Raw genomic sequence first — 25,591 nt, 5'->3', positions numbered from 1 at the left:
GAGGACCCCCATGCTGACAAGCACTTGGAATGTATAGGAGTTGAGGCATTCAAAATTAGTTTGACTCGGTTCCACAGATAAATATTGTGAAAATAGCAGATCTGCAAGCTCACCACGCCTCGTAACAGGAGGCATTTGAGCTTGTAGATCTGCTATTTTCCAAAAATGTTAATTGTCTCTTTCTTATATTATTTGACAAACATTATGGGCCAATGTTTGACCAGTTTTTATAGTATAGTTTATTGATTACTTTTGATGCAGTAATGGTCTTTTTCTTTTCTTTCTCTTCCCCCCCCTTTTTTTAGGTATTAAAAAGGTCTTTAAAATCATCTGGGCCCATGGGGACCAGGGGACCAGGGGACATGGGGACCCCCCCCCCCCCCCCCCATCATGTGGGGACCCCCCTGGGGGTCCCGACCCACAGGTTGAGAACCACTGAGTTAGCAGACCGATGGACCTACAGCCACAGGTTAAAACCATAGCCATAGTCTAGGCTATACTATTAATAGGCACATCACATGTTTTCGCATTTGTGGATTTAGGCTATAGCTAGGCGGCAATGTGAGAATAGGGAATAGTAATCCCCATAGGCACAGACTGAATGCGTTATAGGCAGGGCAGCACCACACTATGTCAATGTAATGTAGAGATTGACTGAGTTCAGTGGCCATTAAGTGCGCATCTTCCATCACTGCACCGAGCGCGCAGCGTCAGACGATCGCCCCGTCCCCTCCGCAGCCATGGCCGCGGACGCAGCAGTTGGTCATGATGCGACTACAGAAGAACCTCTGGAAAGCACGGAGATGGAGGAACGGGTAAGAGCAAAAAGGATGCTTCTGGGGTAGTGATGTATATTTTGATGGGCTGAACGATGCTGCTGCTGCTGAGCTGCTGCAGCAAACGACGGGGATGGAGGCCGGGTGGTGCACGAAGGATGCAGCAAGTCTATGGAGAAGAAAGTCAGAAATTCGGTCATTTATCATTTCGCTATCACGAGGAAAGCAAGCTGAAATTCGGACATTGTTTTTCGTCGAGACAGAGATCACACAGATGTAAAGATTTTTTTTCCGCAAGCGCGCGCGCATTTAGCCACGCACGCACTGCAGCGTTTGATGAACTGCATCAATCATTGAAAAGGAGAAGTGTTTGAGCTTCGTTGCGCGTACCGAACATAGCAGATCTACAAGCTCACGCAAGGCAAACGCGAAGCATTGTGAGCTTGTAGATCTGCTCAGCGCGACACGGCGCGCAACCATATATCTGGCTGTCAAGCAAATAGGGTGTTTGTTATTCATGACAGCTGTTCAGTGGCGGTAGCACGGTGATCATTGGCATAGAATCTAGATTATAAATAGCTCACAACTGTTTCACTGCTGGTACAATCCCACTTTCCTCCCTTGCTGAGTCGATTTTCTAGAATCTAGATCACTGTTTTCCAAACAGTGGGTCGGGACCCATGTGTCGTCGCGGACACATTTTTATGGGTTACGAGTAGCCTAAATATGCCTTTATTTTTTGTTTCCTACATTCTGTTTCTAATTATTTCAAAAACATTTTTTTTATCCAAAAAATGCTAACCTTTTTCATGAATTGAAAAATGATTCAATGATTTTTCAAAATAATTTCATGAATAAATAAATACAAAAAACAATCAAAGAAATTCCATGAAACAAAAAAAAATGTTTAAGAAGTTAGTTATAAAAGTTTGGGAACCACTGTTCTAGATTGTGAGCGGCCCTCGTACCAGCGGTCACCAGTGACGCATGTTGTCAACTTGGCAGGCGGTCAGTAGACACTGTCATCGGAGCAGACTTGCTCGGTTTACCTCATGGTTTACCTGTCAAGCGAGCGTTTAGCATGTCAAGCAGCGCAAAGAAGGACCGAAATGTATGTCAAGTCGGATGAGTGTAACTTCCGGTCCTTGATTTCAAAATAAAAGTTGTGTTGATGATTAAAGGAGCACTTCAGCCATTTTCAACCTTATCTTCATAAAGGCTAATTGGTCTCCCTCACTTCTCACTAATGCTCATTAATAGATGGCACTAGACTATAAGACTGCTCACTCTGTGTCTCATTGGTGGGCGTTGGACAGTTCAGAAACCTACCTACCAGTGTAGGCAGGTTTGGTCATTTCATTTTAATTTTTAAGGCAAGAAGTTAAGAACAACGGCTTTTATTTCAGATTGCTTTCCAGGAAGAGAAAGGCTGTAGTTTCTATAAACTGGGAATCCCCACAGATGATGGTGCTTTTAATTGGTGATACTGTGCCAATAAAGTATCAAGATCAAGTATCTACGATGTTACTGGTGGGCTAGTTTCTGAACTGTCTACAGCATGGGTTTTCAACTGGTGGTCCGTGGACCACTGGTGGTCCGTGAAGGTATTGCATGTGGTCCCTGATCATGCATTTAGTAATGTAGGAAAGTGAAGATTTGTATTATATTTTATTTTATCGACCACTAGTTGAGAAACAGTATGATGTATGATGACGCATCAGTTACTTGGAAGTCGGATGTCAAGAACTTCCACAGAAATGGGAGTTAGAACTTCAAGGGAAACTGTACCGGTTTACCTGGTTGAGTCATCATTAGCAGGAAATGTGCCCATATCAATCGCATGTGCTTGCTCATACATATGTTGCAATGAATCAGTTAACATGAGTTTAATATAGAAAGGTTAAGAGAACAGTATAAGGGCAACCATGGGAAAGGAATGGATCAGTGGTTCTCAATCTTTTCTGAGCTCTGGACCACTAGCATATATATCTCAGTTAAATAATGACTGTTAAGGGCTTGATTTAATTCACCTTGAATTAACAAATTAAATTAAATTAAGGCCTTAACAGTCATTATTTAATTTCAAGCTTTTCCCCCCACACCACACCCATATCCCCCCCTCCCAACACAACAGTGGTCCCCAGGTTGATTCTCAGTCAGGGTGGTGGTCCCTGGTTCATAATCAGTTGAAAACCCATGGTCTACAGCCAGTGGTGGGTTCTACCGTCAGATGCTGTGTACGCCGTATACCTTGAGATTTTTTTTCGTCGCCACCGTACACCTTCATAAACTGTTCAAAACAGCGTTTTTTACATTTAATTCATTATAGACGCGTGCATGCCGTGCGTGTGGGAGGCAGGGAATAAACATAGTATACCTTCATAAAAAAACTAGAACACAACACTGTCTACAGCCCACCAATAAGACACAGAGTGAGTAGACTGAAATGGTGTCATCTTATAATGAGCATTAGTGGGGAACAATTATACAAATATATAGTTGGAAATGGGTGAAGTGCTCCTTTTAATGTTACAAGTTTGTATTATTAGGCTGTTTGTCTACATCTCATCTCAGTTAACACTGCTACACCAATCACAGGTCACCTCACGCTGCTATATGCATACAGCCATGGCATACAGTGAACCACAAGGCCAAGCTCTGTATCATGTGATGTGATCAACCCTATAGCACTCAAATGAATTTGTATTGAGGAATGTCAGGTAAAAGTTGTGTCATAAGTAGCCTACAAGTTTTTTGTTTTTTTTAATAATTTTATAATTAGAACTTTATATTTGGTGTAAATATATAAATAAATATGCCCCATCACAAATAGGGTAAGTAATTATTCAAAGCTATACAGCTTTAAAATGTACACTACAGTGCCTACCTATTTCAAAGTAGCCTATACATTTACATGCAATGTAGATAGAATGAGGTGTGTAAATGTATTTGCTGTTTCAACAAAATTTGTGAAAATAACTATGAACACGTGTTCCATAACACTGTTCAGCCATTGCAAATAGACATTAAAGCAATTTGCACCCAGACTTAAAGTGGCTGCCTGTGGGTGCTCAACTAGATCTAGAAGTAAAATAGCCTAAGTAATATCCTACTCATTTGGGTCCAATGTGCAATTTTGTACACAACAAAATTTCTGGACTGAATTAGTATTATAAATGTTGTGTCCAATACTTTTCCCCTCTAGAACACTGTTATTAACCACTTAAACCCCAGTATCAGTATTGTGGGGAAAGATTTCGCTGAAAATAGCCGATCGACAAGCTCTGCTCACAACGCGATGCGTTGCATCGCGTTGTGAGCTTGTCGATCGGCTATTTTCAGCGAAATCTTTCCCCACAATAACAGATAACAAAAAATTCACTAGTATTGAGCCCTGAGGGACTCCGGTTACCCATATGAGGTTTAAACGGTTAATTATAATAATGTAAAAAATATTGTCTCCGTTAATTTTATATTGAAATCCGCGGAAAGGAAGTCACATGCTTATGCTCGTCCGACTTGACACTTGTGTTATTTTTAACTCTATGTTTATTTCAGCTGGTTTGACGGAGCTTTCATTGTTTACAACCTTGCGAGAGTAGATGCAGGCGCATATGCCAGAGGCGCATTCTTCTGTTTTTTCAAAATTATTGTATCTTTACGCTGGGCATATTCGGCACGGTGTTGTTGCTATAGTTGCGAGGTAAGAAGACTATCATATAATGTGACATGTATGAAGCTTAGCAGACAGATGCAGAGGCAGAAGGAGGCGGGTCGGTTGTGCAGACACAGACAGGTGCATTATATCAACGGTATGCAGAGGATCGATCCCTTCACATTGCGCGTCCGAATTAATGCCTAGCAGCAGGACTGAATCTGTTCTACCACTTCATTCACAACTGCGCTGGTTCAATTGTATCTGTCAGCCGATGGTCCAGAGCAGGTTAGATCTTTCCCTTTATAGACCCACGAGTAGTCCTACACAGGAAAGACTCTCCATCCCTCACACTTTTCTCCACCAAATCGCCTTTGCAGGTAAGTTTTGGTCAGTCTCTCAATTAAGTTATTCCCAGGGGCCAGGGCTAATATGTTGTCTCTCTCTATCTCCAGTGGTGGAAAAAGTGCTCAAATGTTTTGCAAAAGTAGTAAAAGTATCAATACTGCAATGTAGAAGTACTCTGTTACTCTGTCCAGAATTCAAACTTTACTTGAGTAAAAGTTTTGGTATCAAAATGTACTTAAAGTACCAAAAGTAGAAAGCACTCATTATGCAGAATGTCCCATTTCATAAGTTTTCAAATGTATAAAAATCTTTTGAAAATAGCAGATCTACAAGCTCACAATGCGTTGCATCGCGAGACACTGTGAGCTTGTAGATCAGCTATTTTCAAATGGCCGAAACGTATAGGGCTGAAGTGGTTAATGTATGTTTTGTAATAATAATCCAAATCTAATAACTAAAGTTTTCAAATAATTGTGGCGGAGTAAAAGTACAATATTTGTTGCCTTTGAGATGTAGGCTATTGGAGTAGAAGCAAAAGTACAGAAATTTTAAAATACTCCAGTAAAGTAAGAAATACCTAAAAATGTTACTTAAGTACTAGTACTTGAGTAAATGTACTTAGTTACTTTATGCCACTGTCTATTTCTCTGTCTGTATATTTAAGCCATGTCAGATCTGGGAACAATGTAGCCTTGATATACAAGACTGTCATATATTATATGACAGTCTTGTATTAAGGCTACAGTGTTCCCAGATCTGACATGGCATGACTGATGACTATTACTAATAGCCTTGGATCACAAGATGGTCATCTATGACAGTCTTGTATCAAGGCTAGACCGATGACCGTCTTGTGATCCAAAGCTAGGAACACAGCAGAAATGGCTGTGCGATCTTTTTTGAAAGATTATCTGAACTGATTACATAGACTATCTGTCACTCAAAATAAGTTGATGGCTGGACCTGGACGCAGAGCAGAAGTTGGATAGCCTGCCTGAAAGCCACACTTGAGTAAAAGTAGAGATATCTCACCAGAAAATTACTTATAAAGTAGGCTATCTGATATTACCTGTACTAAAATATCACAAATTATCATTTGATATTAAATATACTTAAGTATCAAAACAAAAAATAAATGCTGTTAATAAAATGTAATGAACCCCCCCAGCCCCCCCCATGATGTTTATTCTGTATGGTAGCCTACCATCTTACAAATGAAAGTGTTCAAATGAACAAAAATCCAGTTTTGATGACAATCTAAAATTGTAGGAACATTTTGAGAATTCAGAGATCATTTCAGCCAATAAGAATTCATAGAGTGCAGTATTTCTTAGATATGGATATGGGTGATGATGATGTTGCATTTGCTGCTGACATCTTCCTTGGTAGAAATAACACACTGACCAGGCTGAATAACTAATTCACTAAGCTAAATATCAGTGTAAATAACGTGTAAATAAAGTGACTAAAGGAGGGTGTATTTTCTCTAAGCAAAAACCGACGTGCAATTCACAAAGGGGCGTGTAAATCCCTGATTTGTGCGGATCACTCTTGTTCCTCATTTTTGCCTGAAAGTCAGAGGCGTGTTCATATGAAAGTTCCTTTGCATTGCTCCATGCCCCCATTTAAGACCATAAAGCTGTTTACACTAAAAATATGGGTGTAAACAGCTTAGTCAATCGGGCCCAAATTGTTGTTTTTCATTGGCTTTGAATTGCAATGTAGCAAGTACTTTGAGGGGGAAATGTATTGTAGTAAAAAGTAAATGTCTACAGAACATTTTACTCAAGTAAAGTACAAATCCTCAAAAGGTAACAAAGTCACAGTACTACCTCAGGCTGGACAATACATTACTATTGAGACTTATGTCTAAAATGAATATGTGATTGTTTATCCTCATTTTGCAGACATCAAATAAATTGTTTTCGAATAGCTTAGACAAATTCATACACATTGATGATGAGTTTGTTTTAGTTATAACATAATGTGGCATGATAATGTAGGCTGTAGTGCCAAAGGCCAGACAAAGATTACTTGAAGCTTTCCCTCAAATCTCCCACTTGGGAAATAAAAGACGCTGGATTAAGAGAGAGGGAGGCGGAGAGCAGAGAACAGGGAAGCCTGTGGAAGGAGCCTGAGATTAGAGATTACAGTTCAATAGGTTATTTTCCGACCCAGATTCCTTTCTGGTGATGGTGAACATAATGTAAAAACCTTTAGAGGGTAAATGATTGCGGACACGCCATTGACACCTGTGACAAATCATATCCAGTTATAGTCTCCCTTCATAGTGGCCACTGGTGACTACTTTAATGTGTCGCTTCAACTACACACATCAATGCATTTTTAGGCCACTACACCTGTGTTGAACACCTGAGCTATACAGCGTATTCATGTGAAATGGACTTATTATATAAAAGTTAGATGTACACAACACAACACAACACAACACAACACAATATTGTAGCTGTGTAGATAGAATTATCCACCAATGCTTTTGCATTAACATTATTATGTTATTAAGAAGAGTGTGATGTAATACACTCAGTAGAACAACTGTATTTAATGATTATTTCATATTCCTAACAGATTCCTGAAGATTACCAAAGCCTTGTATTTACAATAACATATTTTTATTCCAGTCTTTCAGGTTTTTACAGGGTTTGCCAACAATACTCAATTGTGGCAAAGGCCTTGTTTATCATTTATGATCATCGTGTACAAAAATAATATTTCTCCTCTGTCCGTTGAAGGGGGACATGAAGACAGATTTGGAGGCTCCGCCTGTTCCGTCCCCTGGACTGGAGGGTTCGGCGATCCGGTGCCGAGATGTGTGCCGGTCATACGGTAAACTGAAGGTCATCAGCAACCTCAACTTGACCGTGCCACAGGGCCACATGTGAGTGGGTCACAATAACTCATTGATAACTCGTCATTCTTTGATTGTGAGATAGTATTATTCTTTTTTTTGCTACTTTTTCTAACTTTACTCCTTAGGGATTTGTTTGACATCTCTGTGTTGTATGTGTCTGTCTGTCTGTCTTGCTGTATTTTGTAATATATTACGATTAACATTTATAGACGACCCTATCTCAAGGTTCAAGGGTGTTTAATTGTCTTATACAGTACAGCTGGTAGCAACATTGTCAGACAGTAGCTGAGTGAACAGTCCATTATTGGGGTGACTGGGGTCCTTTTATGATCCTCTGAGTGTAGAGGTCCTGCATGGCTGGCAGCTCAGTCCTGGTGATGTGCTGCAATGCACACCACTGACTTGGCCAGTGTTTCCCAGAGAATAAATATGTTCTCAGCATATAAAATGGCAATGTGACTGTCAACACATTCATGCCATTGTCATTGATTTTGCTGACCAATCACTTGTCAAAGACCTAATTTCTTTAAAAAAGAAATGCCATGTGTTTATCTTTTGCAGTGCTTCCTTCATTTTGTTTCGCTTTGGAGATCTGGGAGTTGTGGCTACAGTTTGTTCTCATGGCGCTCTCTCTCCCATTCCATTCCATATTGGTCTTTCATTCCATTGAATGTGTGTCAGTGGAGCACTGCTCCATTGGCACACACACACACACACACACACACACACACACACACACACACACACACACACACACACACACACACACACACACACACACACACGCGTGCGCGCATACAGTACGCCCACCCTGCCCCCTGCCTAATCCTAACAATGACCCCAACCTGAAACTTTTACTAATTGTTACCTTAGGCCTAAAATAGTTTTTAGCAATGAAAACTACCATTCCCTCAAAGGGACCAGAAAAATGTCCCAATAAGACTTTTGTCTTATATAATAAGATAATATGTTTGTCTGGTTTTACTATACAGACAAACCCCCAGGTCCCCAGGTGGAGTAGAGTAGAGTAGAGTTTGTGTGTGTGTGTGTGTGTGTGTGTGTGTGTGTGTGTGTGTGTGTGTGTGTGTGTGTGTGTGTGTGTGTGTGTGTATGTGTATGTGTATGTGTGTGTGTGTGTGTGTGTGTGTGTGTGTGTGTGTGTGTGTGTGTGTCTGTGTGTCTGTGTGTGTGTGCGTGCGTGCGTGTGTTATGACAGGTGATTTATGCACAGTAGCATTCCACAGATTTCACTTTTGTCACACTCACACATACCTGCAGGCCCAGATCTGAAAAAAAAGAAGATAAAACAAAACAAGCCTCTAGGGCCATTGTGAGTTAGGGAAACAAAATAAAGCTTGAAGCAGTGGTTTAGACTTTATACATTAATCTATTAAACATTTAGCCGATGGTTACATTTTGGCCAGTGAGATTTAGAAATGAGTGCAACAGTAGTGCAGCAGAAGAATAGGCCTCAGTTCCCATTTTATGTGCCGTCCAAGTAGCCTGGGATCAACTCCTTTTACGTTTTTCTGATCCGGTCTAGAGTGGATATAACCCACGGCGGAACTCAAGAGCGCCTTGCACCTCCAAAATTATTCCCTTAGTTTAAAATGTGTTTAGTTTGGTATAATCGTTTTGTTGACTAAACTAATTGATTCGCATTATGTGGGGAACAAAAACAATGCGACGCCAACCGGAACCCACCACTGGAACCCATTTTTTTCTAAACCGGATCACACGTTTTAGAATGAAAACCAGGCTTTCCTCCGTGGTGGAAATCCTGGTGATGCGAGGTTACTGTCCAAGAGAGCTGGGAAAACTCTGGGAAGTGGTTTACATTCTCTGATACTTTTTAGTTACACTAATAATGCCACCTGTAACAGTACAAACACTATTTAGTGAAACCTGCGTTTTAATTTAACTAAAAATGTAATTGACACTCTCTTTGAATCTGTGTCTTTCTGACTCACTCACACACACGCACACGCACACGCACACGCACACGCACACGCACACGCACACGCACACGCACACGCACACGCACACGCACACACACACACACACACACACACACACACACACACACACACACACACACACACACACACACACACACATTGCACTCTATACAGTAAAATCCTCAGTGTTCATTTATCCATTTGTATCTCTGAGTGTACAAATGTTTACATTTGTACATTTACAAGAAGTGAGTGAAACTTTCACCTCCTCATTCTCAGATGAAGGTTCCCCTTTCTATTTCTATGTTTTGGTAAAAAGTGTTCTGTCTGTCTGTCTGTCTGTCTGTCTGTCTGTCTGTCTGTCTGTCTGTCTGTCTGTCTGTCTGTCTGTCTGTCTGTCTGTCTGTCTGTCTGTCTGTCTGTCTGTCTGTCTGTCTGTCTGTCTGTCTGTCTGTCTGTCTGTCTGTCTGTCTGTCTGTCTGTCTGTCTGTCTGTCTGTCTGTCTCTCTCTCTCTCTCTCTCTCTGTCTCTCTCTCTGTCTCTCTCTGTCTCTCTGTCTCCTTCTCCATTTCTACACTTTTCTACACCATGACCCCACCCTGCATCATCTGTCTAAGTGCTTCACTACATCCTAGACGTAGAGTATCTAACTACTTTGTCACTGGATGCGAGCATATACAATTACATGAGGTGTTTACCCACCTCCAACATCCGCTTAGCGCTTTCCATAAGCACCTGTTTACATACTCAAACCTTTATCTCTCATCCCATCTGTTTGTCTCTCTGTTTCTTTCTCTCTGTCATGTGTTCCCCCATGGATCGATCGATCACACCTGTGTCGCTCACCAAAAATAGCAGGTCTTCAAGCTCCAAACCTTTAAGCTTGTAGACCGGTTATTACAACAAAGTATATAAAGCCCTTCACAATTTGTAAGAATTTTAGATATGAACATGATAGCCTATTTTGCTTCAGAGCTCAGGAATTTAGCTGCCTTTCTTATCTTATCCATGAAGGGCAAGGGTCAGTGTTACAACATCCTGACAACCTAGAGGTGTGTATTGTTGAGCCTCAAAATGACAAACTGCAGCACCAATTTATAACATTATATTATGCATAGAAATATATGTATAGAACGGACCGTTCCTCTCAAAACAACGCTGTGCTTGCGGGTCAAACACGTAAGAGAAATCCATGTGTCTTGATATTAAGAAAGATGCATCGGTTGCGATGTCCACTGTGTTAAGCGACATGGGTGCAACAGCAAAGTAGGTGGCTGTGAACACGGATTATTATTATTATTATTTATATGTAAATTTATTCTTTCACATCTGTGATGTTATGTAATCCAGGAAGTGAAACAAGGGAAGTGAAACACAAATTCTATCAATCTAAATAGCTATCTATCGCTTCACGGGTCAACTAACATCACGTCTCTTAGAGCCATTTTATTTTTAAATCAAGTGAGATCTCAACTCTGATCCTTTTTATAATTTACTTTATTCCAAGTCAGCTGGAAAGCTGTTGCTATCTTGTCTGGACTACCGGTTATTGTCAACATTGGCTTCTAGCTACCGTTTTCATCTGTTATCTCTTGTTCCTTGAGTGTTTTCATCTATTTGCTTTGTTGTCTTATGGGAGTGTCTATTTTCAGCTCATGTGTTATTGTAGGCAAGGGCTGGGCAATATGTCGTCAAATCAATCTGAGCTCACAATGTTGTGAGCTTGTAGATTGGTTATTTAAAAGAAATGAACGCCACCATTGTACAATGAAGTACGATACAGGGTTAATCGGTTAATCAGCCTAATCGATTAAGTCGAAAATGTTCATGTTGATTATATATATTAAAAAAATACAAATCATTATCAAAACAAAAACGGGGTCCCTCAGGGCTCTATACTAGTGTCTTTTCTGTTTTCTGTTATTTTGGGGAAAGCTTTCGCAGAAAATAGCTGATCGACATGTGAGCTTGTCGATCTGCTATTTTCCTGCTAAAGCAAATACGGATGCTGGGGTTTAAGTGGTTGAAACGTATTTATTGCTTATTATTTTTGTTTAACCGCTGAATGTTTTTATCTCGTTTACTGCAGCTATGGTCTGCTGGGCCCAAGCGGATGTGGGAAGACGACGCTGCTGAAATGCATTGTAGGAACTCTGAAGATCTCACGGGGTCACATCAGTGTGTTGGGGAAGCCGCCTGCATTTCCAGGTCATGAGGTTCCAGGGAAGATGGTGGGATACATGCCACAAGTAAGCAACACATATCTGAGTACTTCTTCCACCTGGCACTGAATTGCATTTTACATACTGTACCTACAGCATGCTGCAGAATCATGAGTGTTAAAGGGCCACCACACCAATTTTCAACCTCACTAATACTCATTATAAGATGCCACCATTTCTGTCTATTTGGTCTGTGTCTCAGAGGAGGGCTGTGGACAGTTAAGAAACCTGCCTACCAGTGACATCATCTGTAGGCAGGTTTGGTCATTTCGAACAAGATTTTAACTTTTTAATTTATTTCATTTTGTATTCATGCAAAAGCATAGAAACTAGAGATGCGCGGATGGCTTTTTTTGTCACCCAAATCCGCGTTAACAAGTTCATTATCCATCCGCCATCCACCCGCGGTACTTATATCATCCTATTTATAGATCCGCACCAACCGCACCAAATAATTGTTATTTTCCTGACGTTAGTTTTCTTATAAACAGTGTTACTCACCACTGTCGCGATGCAGTGACTGTATACAATCCACAACCATGGTAACAACAAGCGCACGTCTTCATTAAGTTACTTTCGCTTTCAACCACTTTGTTGCCATGTCGGCTTTTTATAAGCTTTTTATAAGCGACTTTTAAAATAATAAACTTTATTTATATAGCACCTTTCATGACATAAATGCAGCTCAAAGTGCTTTACAGAAAAAGAAAGAAAAAGTGAAAACAAAACACAGAGCAAAAACAATGCTCTGTGTTGCGACTTTTGGGCTTGTTTGGCACTTGTTTTGGGCTTGTTTTCATAGACCTGGCTACTTATTTCTCTCGCAACCTGGCAACACTGGCTGCCTGTAAAGCAACATGTCGTGAGCGGCTATTTTTTGCCTGGTGTAAAATGACGTAATATTAAAATACTACAAACGCACACACGGTGAAATTTAGTGCTTTTTAAAAGCTATTATAGGCCTATAGATTGATATCATTAATTTAATTCCCGCATTATTTCACCCGCGGTTTATCCAATATGAATTAATAATTATATTTGATTGACCCAAATCCACCCAAACTGCGGTTAACTGCGGCAACCGCGGCTAAAACCGCGATCCGCGCATCTCTAATAGAAACACAAGGCATTGCTCTAAAGAAACGATTAAAAAAATGTGGAAATCTTGTTTGAAATGACCAAACCTGCCTACCAATAATCTCTCAAGAACAGATTCCGAGCTCCGCAAATTCAAAGGATGCCGATGGGTTCCCAGATTGGCCTACCAATGTCACTGGTAGGCAGATATCTGAACTGTTCATAGCCCTCCTCTGAGACACAAAGTGAGTAGACAGAAATGGTGCCAAGTTATAATGAACATCAGTGAGGACCATTTATGTGAGAAGATAGATTGAAAATGGCTGTAGTGGTCCTTTAAAGTCCATTCTGTGTTGTTTATACAAGTAAGACGCGCGAACGCGGTAAGCGAAAAAAAAAAAATCTGCGTTAAAAGGAGCATCTTAGAAAAATACAAATTCCCCAAAAAAGAACTTGGAATGTTTTTGAACAATTCAACAAAGTGTTTGAAGTGCCTGTTTCACCCACTTCCGGGGGGCGGAGCCAAAATCCGAGCCCGAAGTATTTGTTCGTAGACCCCCACTTAGGGGGGGTAGAAAAAGTTTGGGAGCGATTCGGGCACTTTTCATTTAACATGGGGTTTCAATGGGGAGTTTTTAGGAGCCTTCTCCGGGGCGTGGCTTCCGGGGGAAGGGGCGGGCTTAAACGCAACCTTGACAGGTGTGTTCAGTTTTCAAAGACCTTTCATTTGATGTATGGTACGTCTAAATTGGACATTTACTTATCTCAGAGGAGCTGCACACAGGCAGTGCACACAGAGACACAGAGAGAGAGAGAGAGACACAACCCAAGCAGGGTTACATAGTAAGCTCCACTTGGTCGGAGGCGCCTCCTCCCGCGTTCGCAATCAGTGCCTCGCCTAATAGGCATTGGAAACCTACTGCCACCCTTTCGCAGATAATTGAACTGTTTTATAGATTTCAATAGTGCTTCTTAAACCATTTAGACCTGAGGCAGATTCTAAAAACGCCTTATACTGTAGTGTATAGCAACAGGAACCCCAAAAGGGGTTCCCGTCCTGAAAGGTATAGTTACAAATAGGGGTTCCCGCCCCAAAATGGATTAATATCACACAATATTACCATCTCATGAATGCTGAGATGTGTGCACTTTTACCAGGCCAATTTTAGGAGTAAGTATGCTGTGTGTTGTTATTTCAATTGGTTTATGTTGAGGAATGTTAAGGAAGTTTTGCACACTTGCTGTTTCTCAGGCCTGTTTTACAGTTTTAAACGTGCTGCTTGGTACAGCAACAGCTTTCTAAAGTTTTCCCTGGAGCAGATACATTAGAGCAATTTGTCACCAAGTGCCTTGCTCAGGAGCTCCTCAATTTCTTTCTGTATTACCAGTGCCCCCTGTGCCATCATGTCTTTAGATATCTGTTGGGCTTTTTCTGCTCTTATTGGCCCAATTCCAATCCGCTCCCTTACAGACTCACTGACTTAGGCGTGCGTCAATGAGGGCTCAGGCAGAGCCCTTTATGCACCCTTGTTGTTAGTCAGCATCGATGCAGACTTTGGCAGAGGGAATTACCCACAGTTCATAGCGTTACCAGGGGAATGTGGGGAACGTCAATCATTTGAGTATGCAAATTAGTATCGCATCGCGGTTAGAATGTCAACAAACAGAAGTGCTTTCTCACCGTTCTCAAAGGAAGACGGAATGTAAGATATATCTATTAAGTAAAAATAAGGGACACAAGATAAGAAATAAGAAAAGTAAATACTGAATATGGAAATTCAATTCAAAATGTATATTTAAATATTACAGCCCCTAATCTTTACACAAATTAAAATTAACAGATTTTGGGGGGTCCCCAGATGACAGTTAAGTGACAATTTAAGGACTTTTAAGACATTTTTAATACCTAATAAAAAAAAATCAAAAGTAATCAGCAAACTATATAATAAAAACTGGTCAAACATTGGCCAAAATGACAAATAATATAAGAAAGAGGCAAACAAATTGAAAATAGCCGATCTATAAGCTCACAACCGCTCGCATTGCGAGGCGTTGTGAGCTTGTAGATCGGCTATTTTCACAATATGTATCTGTGGAATCAGGGTGTGGGGGTCCCCAGTTCAAATATGATTATTTTGGGGGGTCGCAGCCTGAAAAGGTTGAGAACCACTGACTTAAGTCATTGAAGGTGCAGGGCTTGAGGGCTTAGGGTGGACATTGGAATTGGGCCAATGATAGTTCACAGTGAAGAGAGAATCGGGGAGTGACATGCAGCAAAGGTCCGTCGGACTCGGGAATCGAACCCGGGACTCACTGTCAGGCATCAGAACCTATGTGGTATGCACCTTAACCACTCAGCTATCAGCTCCCCGTTAGCATGGTGTCTTACATACGGTTTCAGTTTTCCCTTTCTTGTCCGACTGGATATCGAGTGTCGATGATAACACACATGGCTAATTCCAGTACATAATCCTAAGCAACATACTAGCGCCAAGAGGAAGTGGTTTGTGACCTAGAATAGAAAGAGGTCTGTAAGGTGACACGTCAGCTGTTTATTTGGGTGTAACTGATTTGCAGCTGTATCGCAGCTAACTGTGCCCTTGGCTTATGTTGCTGCAATGCAGAAACGTGCTTGTTGAACGCTAAGCCACTTGAATGTTGAGGTTTTGTTATTTCAAGTATTTCCTTTCTAGGTCTCACTTCTCTCTGATGTTATTTGTTGATACCTTGTAGACGTGATAAGACGGGATTTGTGACACAGATCTGAACGTTTCAAACTTTCACCCGCACTCGCCCCACTCACAAAACTCCACTGTATGTTTCAATACAGTATCTACGTATCTTTTATTGAAACTCCACCACTGTGTTGTGTAGGACCTGGCACTGTACAACGAATTCACCATCAGTGACACTTTGACCTTCTTTGGCCGTATCCATGGCCTGTCGTCCAAGGACACGCTGGCGCGCATTGAATTCCTCGTCGACTTCCTGGATCTACCTCAGAAGAACAGGCTGGTCCGAAATCTCAGGTAATGCAGCTGGTCCAACCTTATAGAGGTCCTGAAGGAGTGAGTTACATCTGACAATTTTAGGTATTTACTGTAGTTGATGCTGTTGTTGTACAAAGCAACTTAGTGGACAGTGTCTTGTTGAGGGGTTTGAAACACATAGTATAGTAATAAGATGATGAAAGGAGACCCAGCGTCTCTCTGATGTATGGATAACTGCATGGACTGAAACAACATTTCTTTGTATTGTGTGCTGTGAATCATGTGTGGTGGGTCAGCCACTGCGTTCCCAGGACATAGTGACATACAGGGGCAGTGACCCATGGTCATTAGAGTTACTGTCAATTAAAGCCTCACACACACATACACACAGACACACACACACACACACACACACACACACACACACACACACACACACACACACACACACACACACACACACACACACACACACACACACACACACACACACACACACACACACACACACACACAGATACGCACAACCCTGCTCTTCTCTTCTCTAGTCATACGGGCATATTTCTGAAACCCAGTGTCCACAAAACTATCTAAATTATGTGGACATAACTCACAAGCTGGGTTTCCAAGAAGCTTACAAAATATGGAGCATTCTACTGAAATACAGAGAATTTGGAGTCTACTCATTTGTTCAAATGTCATGCCAGCTATGCAAGAAATTCTAGGCATTGTGGTTTCTAAACATTGTGGTTCTGTCAAAGTGACAGTTTAGGGTCATACAAGATTCTGTCATAATCCCTAACCTGACATTTCACTTGACTAAACAGACTTTATCTATATGGCTTACACTGTTATCGTGTTCAGTGCTGCTGTTGCCTTTCGTCCAGGTGTGTCATAAGTTCACTTTCAATTCAATCAAATCAGGAAATAGAACCACAAAATGAAAGAGAGCAAGGCTACCATGTCAAATGCAAACCCAGGATATCACAGTCACATGGTTAGCACATGACCTGTTTGAGCAGGTCATACATTTAGTTTCTGACAGATTTTTTTAATTCTGTGAACTTTCAGTCAGAATCAGGATAAGACTTCTTAACTGCAAATACTCACACACACACTAGGAACTTGGTGTCTTGGTTAATATCAGTGTTCTTACAATCATGCAAATGTCAAAGTCAAATTTGCAAATACAATTCCCAGGCCCTGGAAAAGGGCCCTGGAAAATGATCATTTAGGAAATGTCAAATAAGTTAAAGTTGCATCAAATATGATTAATTACACCAAATATAGAAAGATACTGTCAGGACCAGGGGCGCCGATCCTGAGGGGGCCATGGGGCTCAAGCCCCTGGGAGAAATGACGAGCCCCCACCACAATCTCAGTCACGCGGGCGCAGATTTACATTACCATTACAGTAGCTCGCCCATTGACTCGGACAACCTGTCCACTCATTGGTGGGGCGCGCTCCCGTAGGCATCCATTGATCGTCAATAAATGTCTTCTTGCATAATGTCGGTGCAATGCCATTAATTAATTACTTTGTTGATATGGTGTTGAAATGTTAAAAACATGCTGAAAAGTCATGAGTGAGTCGTGTGTCATAAAAACGCTCGATTCGAGTTGAGCCCCCAGTAGCGCACATAATTCGGCACCTACTGTATGTTCAAGGACCACTGCAGGGACTGTGGAATTACAGTGATGTGTGAAGTTGTCTGCCTCACATTCTAGCCAGTGTTACAACAACACATGATTTTCAGTGCCTGGTATGGCCTGCAGCTATTATTTTCTTAGCGTTTATTCTGTCGATTACTTTTTTCATTATTCAAATAAGCAAGAAGCACGTTTTTTAAATAATTTGTTTTATTATATATATTTCAACAAATTGATGCAAAACAGTCTAATAGATTGTTTTAGTAATCGACTAAATCAATTACTCAGATTTTTTATACTTATACAGTGTTGCAATTATTTCTTTTAAATAATTGATTAAACCGATAAGCTCAATTAGCTGTTGCACCCCTAGTGGCAATTATTTTTGTTATGAACCTTGAGTTAAACGTTGAGGAGGATATATGCCTGTCAATAATGCCTTATCAGCAAATGTCTGTGTGAAACTTGGCAGTAGAGAATAGTGATCGGCCTTAAATCTTCATGATGAGCCCCACAGACTGCAGTCCCATCTGCTCACAAAGGCCTTTCTGTTCCCAGAGTGCTCATGTGAGCATTCATTATGTTAATCATAATAACAGGGAGAACAGTCCTGCCTGACAACAAGCACCATGTGCCACTACGCGCGGCGTTGTTGTCAGGCGGTCTCATCTTACCGGTTTCGTCTCTTGTTATCCTCAGTCACCTAGCTTAAGACTGAGAGCTATACGCATGATGCCACTGAGTGGAAGTGGAGGATCATATGGAGACCAATTAGAAGTGTGGTGAGATTCACCCCTATAGCCTCTGGGTGGATGACTGACCCTACTTATTCTTGTGTTTGTTGTTTCTTTTCTGGTGTGAATGTGTGTACATGCATCTATGAACATGCACAGTAAGTACACTTGCAATACTGTACATACATTTATGCATGCTTTTGTGGGGTTTTGCGTGTGTGTGTGTGTGCGTGTGTGTGTGTGTGTGTGTGTGTGTGTGTGTGTGTGTGTGTGTGTGTGTGTGTGTGTGTGTGTGTGTGTGTGTGTGTGTGTGTGTGTGTGTGTGTGTGTGTGTGTGTGTGTGTGTGTGTGTGTGTGTGTGTGTGTGTGTGTGTGTGTGTGTTCTACAGTGGGGGTCAGAGAAGGAGGGTTTCTCTGGGAGCAGCCTTGCTACAGAATCCACAGCTACTCATTCTTGATGAGCCCACAGTGGGAGTGGACCCTGTGCTCAGGTCTAAGTATGTACAGTACACACGCACGCACGCACGCACGCACGCACGCACGCACGCACGCACGCACGCACGCACGCACGCACGCACGCACGCACGCACACACACACACACACACACACACACACACACACACACACACACACACACACACACACACACACACACACACACACACCACACACAGTCAGTCGTCACAATACAAAATCATACAGTACATTTTGTCCTATACTCTGATTCATTCAGCTAATCAGCTAATCGACTAAACATCCTGTCATATGGAAAAGAAAGCTAAACATTATGAGTACTTCTAATTATTATTATAAATCATATAATCCTTAATACTTACTTATATCCTGCACTCAGACACAAAAGCAGCATTTTGATCCAATCCTTTTGAGTTACAGGACCACAGTGGAACAAAGCCCAGTCAAATGACCTACTTGGCTGCTTAATACTTGTTACTTTGGGTCTTGCCCCTTTATCTTTTCTACAAATACTTTTGTGGGTCAGTTACAGGGTTACAGGATTGGTCGATGAAGTTGCAGCCAGTACTGACCATTCTAGACTACGAGAATATTTCATATCCAGCTATTCACATTCTATAGATAGAGTATACTCACGATCCCTCTTTCAAATTGTCCACAAATCGTCATATAATGGCATTTTGACCCAGCACTGTTTTCTGTGTTTGTAGGATCTGGCAGCATCTGGTGGAGATTGTGAAGACAGGAAAGGTGTCTGTCATCATCACCACTCATTACATAGAGGAGGCCAGGCAAGCCAATGTGGTGAGCTGATAAAGCCTGCACACTAGTTAACCCATGCACTTGTGTCACATACTTATGCACACATACATAAGAAAACGTGTAGACTTACGCCTAATTTATAACTTGCTGAAAACAACTGCTCGATAGATTTGGCGTGGTTATGCAGAAGTCTATCCATCCATCCATCCATCTTCAACCGCTTATGCAGAGTCGGGTCGCGGGGGCAACAGTTTCAGCAGAGAGCTCCAGACTTCCCTTTCCTGAGCAACATTAGCCACTTCCTCCTGGGCGATCCCGAGGCGTTCCCAGGCCAGTGTGGAGATGTAATACCCCCATTAGGTCCTTGGTCTGCCACAGGGTCTCCTCCCAGTGGGACGTGCAGCGAAGACCTCCCTAGGGAGACGCTCGGGAGGCATCCGTACTGAATGCCCGAACCACCTAAGCTGGCTCCTTTCCAAGTCAAGGCGCAGCGGCTCTACTCCGATTCTCTCTCGGGTGACTGAACTTCTCACCCTATATCTAAGGGAGATGTCAGCCACCCGTCTGAGAAAACACATTTCGGCTGCTTGTATACGCAATCTTACTCTTTCTGTCATGACCCACACTTCATGACCATAGGTGAGAGTAAGAAAGAATATTGCTCGGTAGACCGAGAGCTTTACCTTCTGGCTCAGCTCTCTTGCGGTACAGCGACTACTGCTCCGATTCTCCGGCTGATTTCCTGCTCCGTCCTCCCCTCACTCGTGAACAAGACCCAGAGATACAAAGTCTCCCTACTTGGAGTGCACAATCCATCGGTTTCCTGATGAGAACCATGGCCTCAGATTTGAGGCTACCCCTCTATAAAAGAATCCTGTCTGTGTCTGTCTCTATGTGTATGCAGCCAGTAGGCCAAAGCACCTCCATGCATACTGTATATTTAAAAAAAATCGTTGAAAATAAATTTAGTGACATATCAGTCATATGACAAAGTATAATTTAGGCTTAAAGCACACAGCCTTTAGCCTGGTAAACCCTCCCTCCGGAAATCTCATTTGTAATTTATTTCAGGAGTGAGTCTGGCATGATCGCCCATTCTGCAATTTTGGCTGTGGGCTGGAGTTGGGCGGGAGTAATACCGTTGACTGACAACCCCTTCAGCCAATCAGCAGTGTCCCACTTCAGCCAGTGCATTTTTACCACTTCCAGACTAATGTGACGCAACGGGACTTTTGAGACGGCCATGCCCAAAGTAGGTTGCCTTATTCGGATACATGCGTGTCACTGCCCGCCCCTGCTGATTCTCTAAATTTGTATTTTTAAATAGGCTCTGTCATGATTAATTGACCACATATATGTTAAGTTAAACAACTAAATTCTATCCAAACGATATCTTATAAGTAAATTCCGTGCCTCAAAATAGAAGTTTGAGAGCTTTTTGAAGTTTTAAAACAGAGGAGAAAATAGCGCACAGAAAAGATGGCTGCCGTTCGTGTTTTGTCGGCTGCATTCAGGCTGCACTCGGTGCCATTCGGGCTCACTCGAACTCGCCACCTGATTGGCCAACTTTTGCTGTCAATCACAGAACGATGAGCGACGACGCTGATAGGCTCGTTTTTTTGGTAATGCGCTAGAAATGCCCATACAAGCCTTCAGGCCAGACTCCTTCCTGAAATCAAATGGAAATGAGATTTTCCGGAGGGAGGGGCTTTACCAGGCTACACTGCCTTATCTCCCACACACAAATAAACAAACAAACACACACACACACACACACACACACACACACACACACACACACACACACACACACACACACACACACACACACACACACACACACACACACACACACACACACACACACACACATCAGGAAATCACCACATCTATGCATCACATCCATATTAGTATTTCTCATCGGGCAGCTATGAGGTCCCCTACAAACAATGGGTCATTTAACAACTTCCCCATGTCATTGTTTATTAGATGTGACATTCTGGACAAAGACTCAAACTGAGTCACACTGAAAGAGATAGAGATGGAATACTGCTACAGTAAATGCTTTGTGTGGACTCACTGCTGTGCATATTTCTGGCACTGATGTAACATTATTTTAGATGACTCAGAGGCAGTATAACCAGAGCTCTAATTGGCCCTTTCATTTAATTAGGCATGCTGACTGGTCTATTTTAACTTAGTTTATGTTCAGAAAAGTAAAAAACTAAAGAAAAGAAAAAAACTATGTTGTGGATCAAAGACTGACACCATGTAGATAAATATTGTCAACTTGCACTGTCACCCTTGGTACCACTGTACTTAAAACAAGGCAACCAAGTGGAAATTATAGTTGAGCCATGTGGCTCATCGCCTTTCATTTGGGATCTGACATACTTTAACATGCTTTGGATTCCACATTCTTTCAGTAGTAATCTCCTTCCTAGATGATTTAGTATGCCTAACAACTTATGTTTTAAACTGTATTATTATATTATTTTGAAGATTAGGCCTCTCTGAGCCACATTCGTTTTTTCATTCATATGTAAAACTGAAAAATCTTGAGAAAAATGTAGAAACCTCAACACTTTCTTTGTTTTGTTTTTATTTGCAGTCATGGGCCCCATAACTGTCTACCAATGCAACTAGAATAAGAATGTGGGTATTTTACAATTATGGCTCATTGTGTTATCTGCTTGTTATTTAAGCGTTGTTAATAATTATATAATATAGCCCCCACTCCTTTTGGGTATTTTCTGTCACAGTACATTTGCAATTTTTTTAAATTAGTTTTATACCCTTCCTTAGCCAGCAATAAAGTGTGTGCGGGGCAGTTATGAGTAAAGTGTCTTGCTCAGGGACACTTCGACACAGACCGGGGCCCGTGGGCCTTCTGATTCCTAGACCGCCTCTCTATCCATTAGCCCTAATCGTACAGTAATTAGCATTGTGTAGTTAAACATAAGCCTGTAGTTAGTTGTTTATTTAGGAGGAGTTAAGATTTCAGCACAGTAAGTGCTGTAATTATGGGGTTGTTAAGATTCATGTAAAAGATAAGGTAAACCTTTAGTGATCCCTGGAGGGAAAGGCAGGTGTCATACCAGCAACAGCAAGTGAGAGTGAAACACAGAGGAGGTGCAGCTTATAGAGTGAGAATCAAGAACCAAACAAACCAAATACAAATTAAGTAATAAAATAATGAGCTTTAGATATCTGCCATGGGTTCTCTGAATGAGTGTAAATAATGTACAGTCTATCAATAAATATACATTTGCAGTGAATATCTGAATATAATTGCTACTATTGTCCATGAATACAACATATTGTCGGGCAGAAACCAGCTATCTCCATTTTTCAACTTTTAATTATTTTTTTTTAGAAATCAGTGCTATTGAACACCCTTTACGTCTGTGTGTGGGTTTTACAAATATTGGAACCAATGAAAAGTATTAAAAAGTGCTTCTGACTAAACCTCCTAGCTCCATTGGATCCTCAAAACTGTCGGTCAAACAACCTAACTCCAACTTGGAGATAGTTTAATTAGAATGACAAAGTCAGATGGTAAAAACATTAATGGTCAAAAACCTCCTAACTCCACTTTAGGGTAATTTGGGTAAGGTGATGATACATTATAAGGACACATTCATGCTGCGGTACTAGATGAATAAGCCACTATATTAGCTACAGAGGAAACACAAGACAAAAGGTGTGTGTGTGTGTGTGTGTGTGTGTGTGTGTGTGTGTGTGTGTGTGTGTGTGTGTGTGTGTGTGTGTGTGTGTGTGTGTGTGTGTGTGTGTGTGTGTGTGTGTGTGTGTGTGTGTGTGTGTTCTTGTGACTTGGTAAATAAATCAACCCGCTGTCAAGCAACAAATAACATTTGTAGCTTAACAAGTGCATTTAAGAGCACTTACGTGGACAGTGTCATGACACTGCTCAAGGGCTGTGACAAGTAGGGTAGAAAACAGAATATGCAATAATGCTGAATAGCTACCTGCCAGGAGACAAGTTAGACAACAGAGAAAGACACGGTGACACATGACCTAATTTATCCTCCTGAAACCAGCCTATTGTATGTACGTAACCTCATGACTCCACTGTTCAAAACAAGGTTCACACATCTTGGTTGTGTGCCAGTGTTGTGCACCGGAAATAGCTGATCTACAAGCTCACAACGCTTCGCAGCACCACGTGCAACTTACAGTAGTACAAGCTTTATAGGTGTAGTCCCAGATATGCTAGAAGTCAGGTACTCCTGCGTCAAAGTAAAACTCGTCTTACAGGCGTCTTCAGCTGACTACTGTAAGTAATGTTCCCAATTAGGGACCAAATGAAGGGTTAGGCAACCATTTATGTACTACTATAATAACATGACAATCATTCAGGTGTGGAGGGAACAACTGAAGGCTCAGTCAGTTTGATGTACTGTATTGCTTCATCAGTGTGTTTGGTTTTGTTGCTCTTGAGACTACAACGCATGCCAACCCAGTCGCCAACTGTGTCATAAGTAAATGTAGGGCACAACAAAACTTTACACCATTGTTGAGGTTGTACTGGTTGTACTGGTGTGCCATACTCAAACTGTAGATTCTTTGCTATCCAAACCACATACTTTTTTCATCATCAGCAAAACAAATCTCTAAACATCTCTTTTGCTTATTTAGTTTGCTTGTTATGCCTTTACCGAATGCATGTTTGGCTACATCTCTATTGTCAGATTTTGTTGTTTAACCACTTTCAGCCTGACGTCCCTATTTTGGGCGTGTCATTAATATGTTCAGAATTGTTCAAAAATAGCGAACAGATCTACAATCTCACAGTGCGTTGAATCACAAATGCGTTGCAAGCTTGTAGATTGTTTTCACTATTCGTGGTACTGTGAAGAGTTAAGTGGTTAATGATTATCAGGCATCTAATGTGATATATTGTCCTGAAGCCCCATAATACCAAACACCTCTCCAACTAGCTCAGTGTATCTGATCCTGCTGTTATTCCTGCAGGTGGGACTCATGCGGAATGGACACTTGTTGGCAGAGGGACCTCCAGACGCTTTGATGAAGCAGCACAATGCATCAGTGAGTACCGCTTTGAAAAATATCTCCTTTTGTCATGAAGCTTTTGGAAAATGTTTTCCCCCCAGAGACAAGGAACAAGGATAAGCCCAAGTTATCATGCTACTAATCATGGCCGATGTTAACACTTGTTGCAGACCCTTGAGCATGCCTTCCTGCAGCTGTGTCAGACGTCTGACCAGATCTTCTCCAAACATGGCTCCACTCCCCCGGGACCCAACCTGGGCACAGTAATAGAGAACAGCCTGTCATTTGAGAGTGGGCGTGATGAGAGCCGGCCAATCCTGGGGAGTGGGTCGGTACCACCGGAGGAAGAGCCCAAATATTCAGGTAGGTTATCTGAACGAATAACCAGTCACTGTGACCTTTTGAACTATATCTAGAGTTCAGAGCCTATTAGTAACGTGGGACACCAACAGTTTAAACTAAGTATTCAAGTTATGTCAGATGGGTGTCACCGTGGCTTCAAACCACAAAACTACCTTGAGTTTCCGTGCTACATGTTTTTCCCCCTTTCTACTCTCAGCTTCCTCTCTCTTTCCCAAACTTGTGCTACACATCATACTTCCTCATTTCTCTCTCTCTCGTCTTCACTGTGGTATTGAATGCCTCTAATGTAGTCCTTTCAATGGCATTCATTTGGATTAATATGGATGAGTGATGGATGATGTCAGCTTTAAACTGGATTATTTTTCATTTGTGTGCAGCATTCTTAAAAAAAAAATTTGGACTTATTCAAAAAGTACCTAAGTCAACACACTCATTTTGCCTAAGTCATGTTTATCTATCTGCCTTATTGCCTATGTTCTCAGAATATCAGAATGCTTGTTACATTCAAAATCATTTTTGGAATGTAACAAGCAATCTGATAGGCTGAGGACATAGGCAATAAGGTACAATGAAGCAGCAGTGTTAGGAGAGTAGAGTGAGGCAGAAATGTCAATTTAGCCAAAAAATTACTTAGGCAATTATGCTATGAGGCTAACGATTATGTTCTTTCATTGG

The 25,591-nt window shown here is 41.5% G+C and overlaps 1 protein-coding gene across 2 annotated transcripts in view; it reads left to right on the top strand.

Moving 5' to 3' along the window:
- The first annotated feature begins 745 nt into the window (after positions 1-745).
- abch1 (ATP-binding cassette, sub-family H, member 1) overlaps positions 746-25,591 on the top strand; it is a 49,144-nt gene continuing 24,298 nt past the window's right edge. Inside the window, exons 1-8 of one of the 2 annotated variants that reach the window (XM_080450057.1) lie at positions 746-815; positions 7,533-7,678; positions 11,699-11,858; positions 15,783-15,937; positions 18,672-18,779; positions 19,468-19,561; positions 24,515-24,589; positions 24,724-24,916. In XM_080450057.1, the coding sequence (XP_080306183.1) occupies positions 804-815; positions 7,533-7,678; positions 11,699-11,858; positions 15,783-15,937; positions 18,672-18,779; positions 19,468-19,561; positions 24,515-24,589; positions 24,724-24,916 (943 nt within the window). In that variant the 5' untranslated portion in view covers positions 746-803. Of the gene's footprint in view, positions 816-4,370; positions 4,812-7,532; positions 7,679-11,698; positions 11,859-15,782; positions 15,938-18,671; positions 18,780-19,467; positions 19,562-24,514; positions 24,590-24,723; positions 24,917-25,591 lie in introns of those variants that run through there. The other variant, XM_080450058.1, reaches the window with a different exon arrangement.

This window comes from Gymnoscopelus braueri, assembly GCF_963280865.1.
Source record: "Gymnoscopelus braueri genome assembly, chromosome: 14".
NCBI lineage: Eukaryota > Metazoa > Chordata > Actinopteri > Myctophiformes > Myctophidae > Gymnoscopelus > Gymnoscopelus braueri.
Note: the sequence above shows the minus strand (reverse complement) of the source record. Positions and strands in the feature narration are given on the sequence as shown.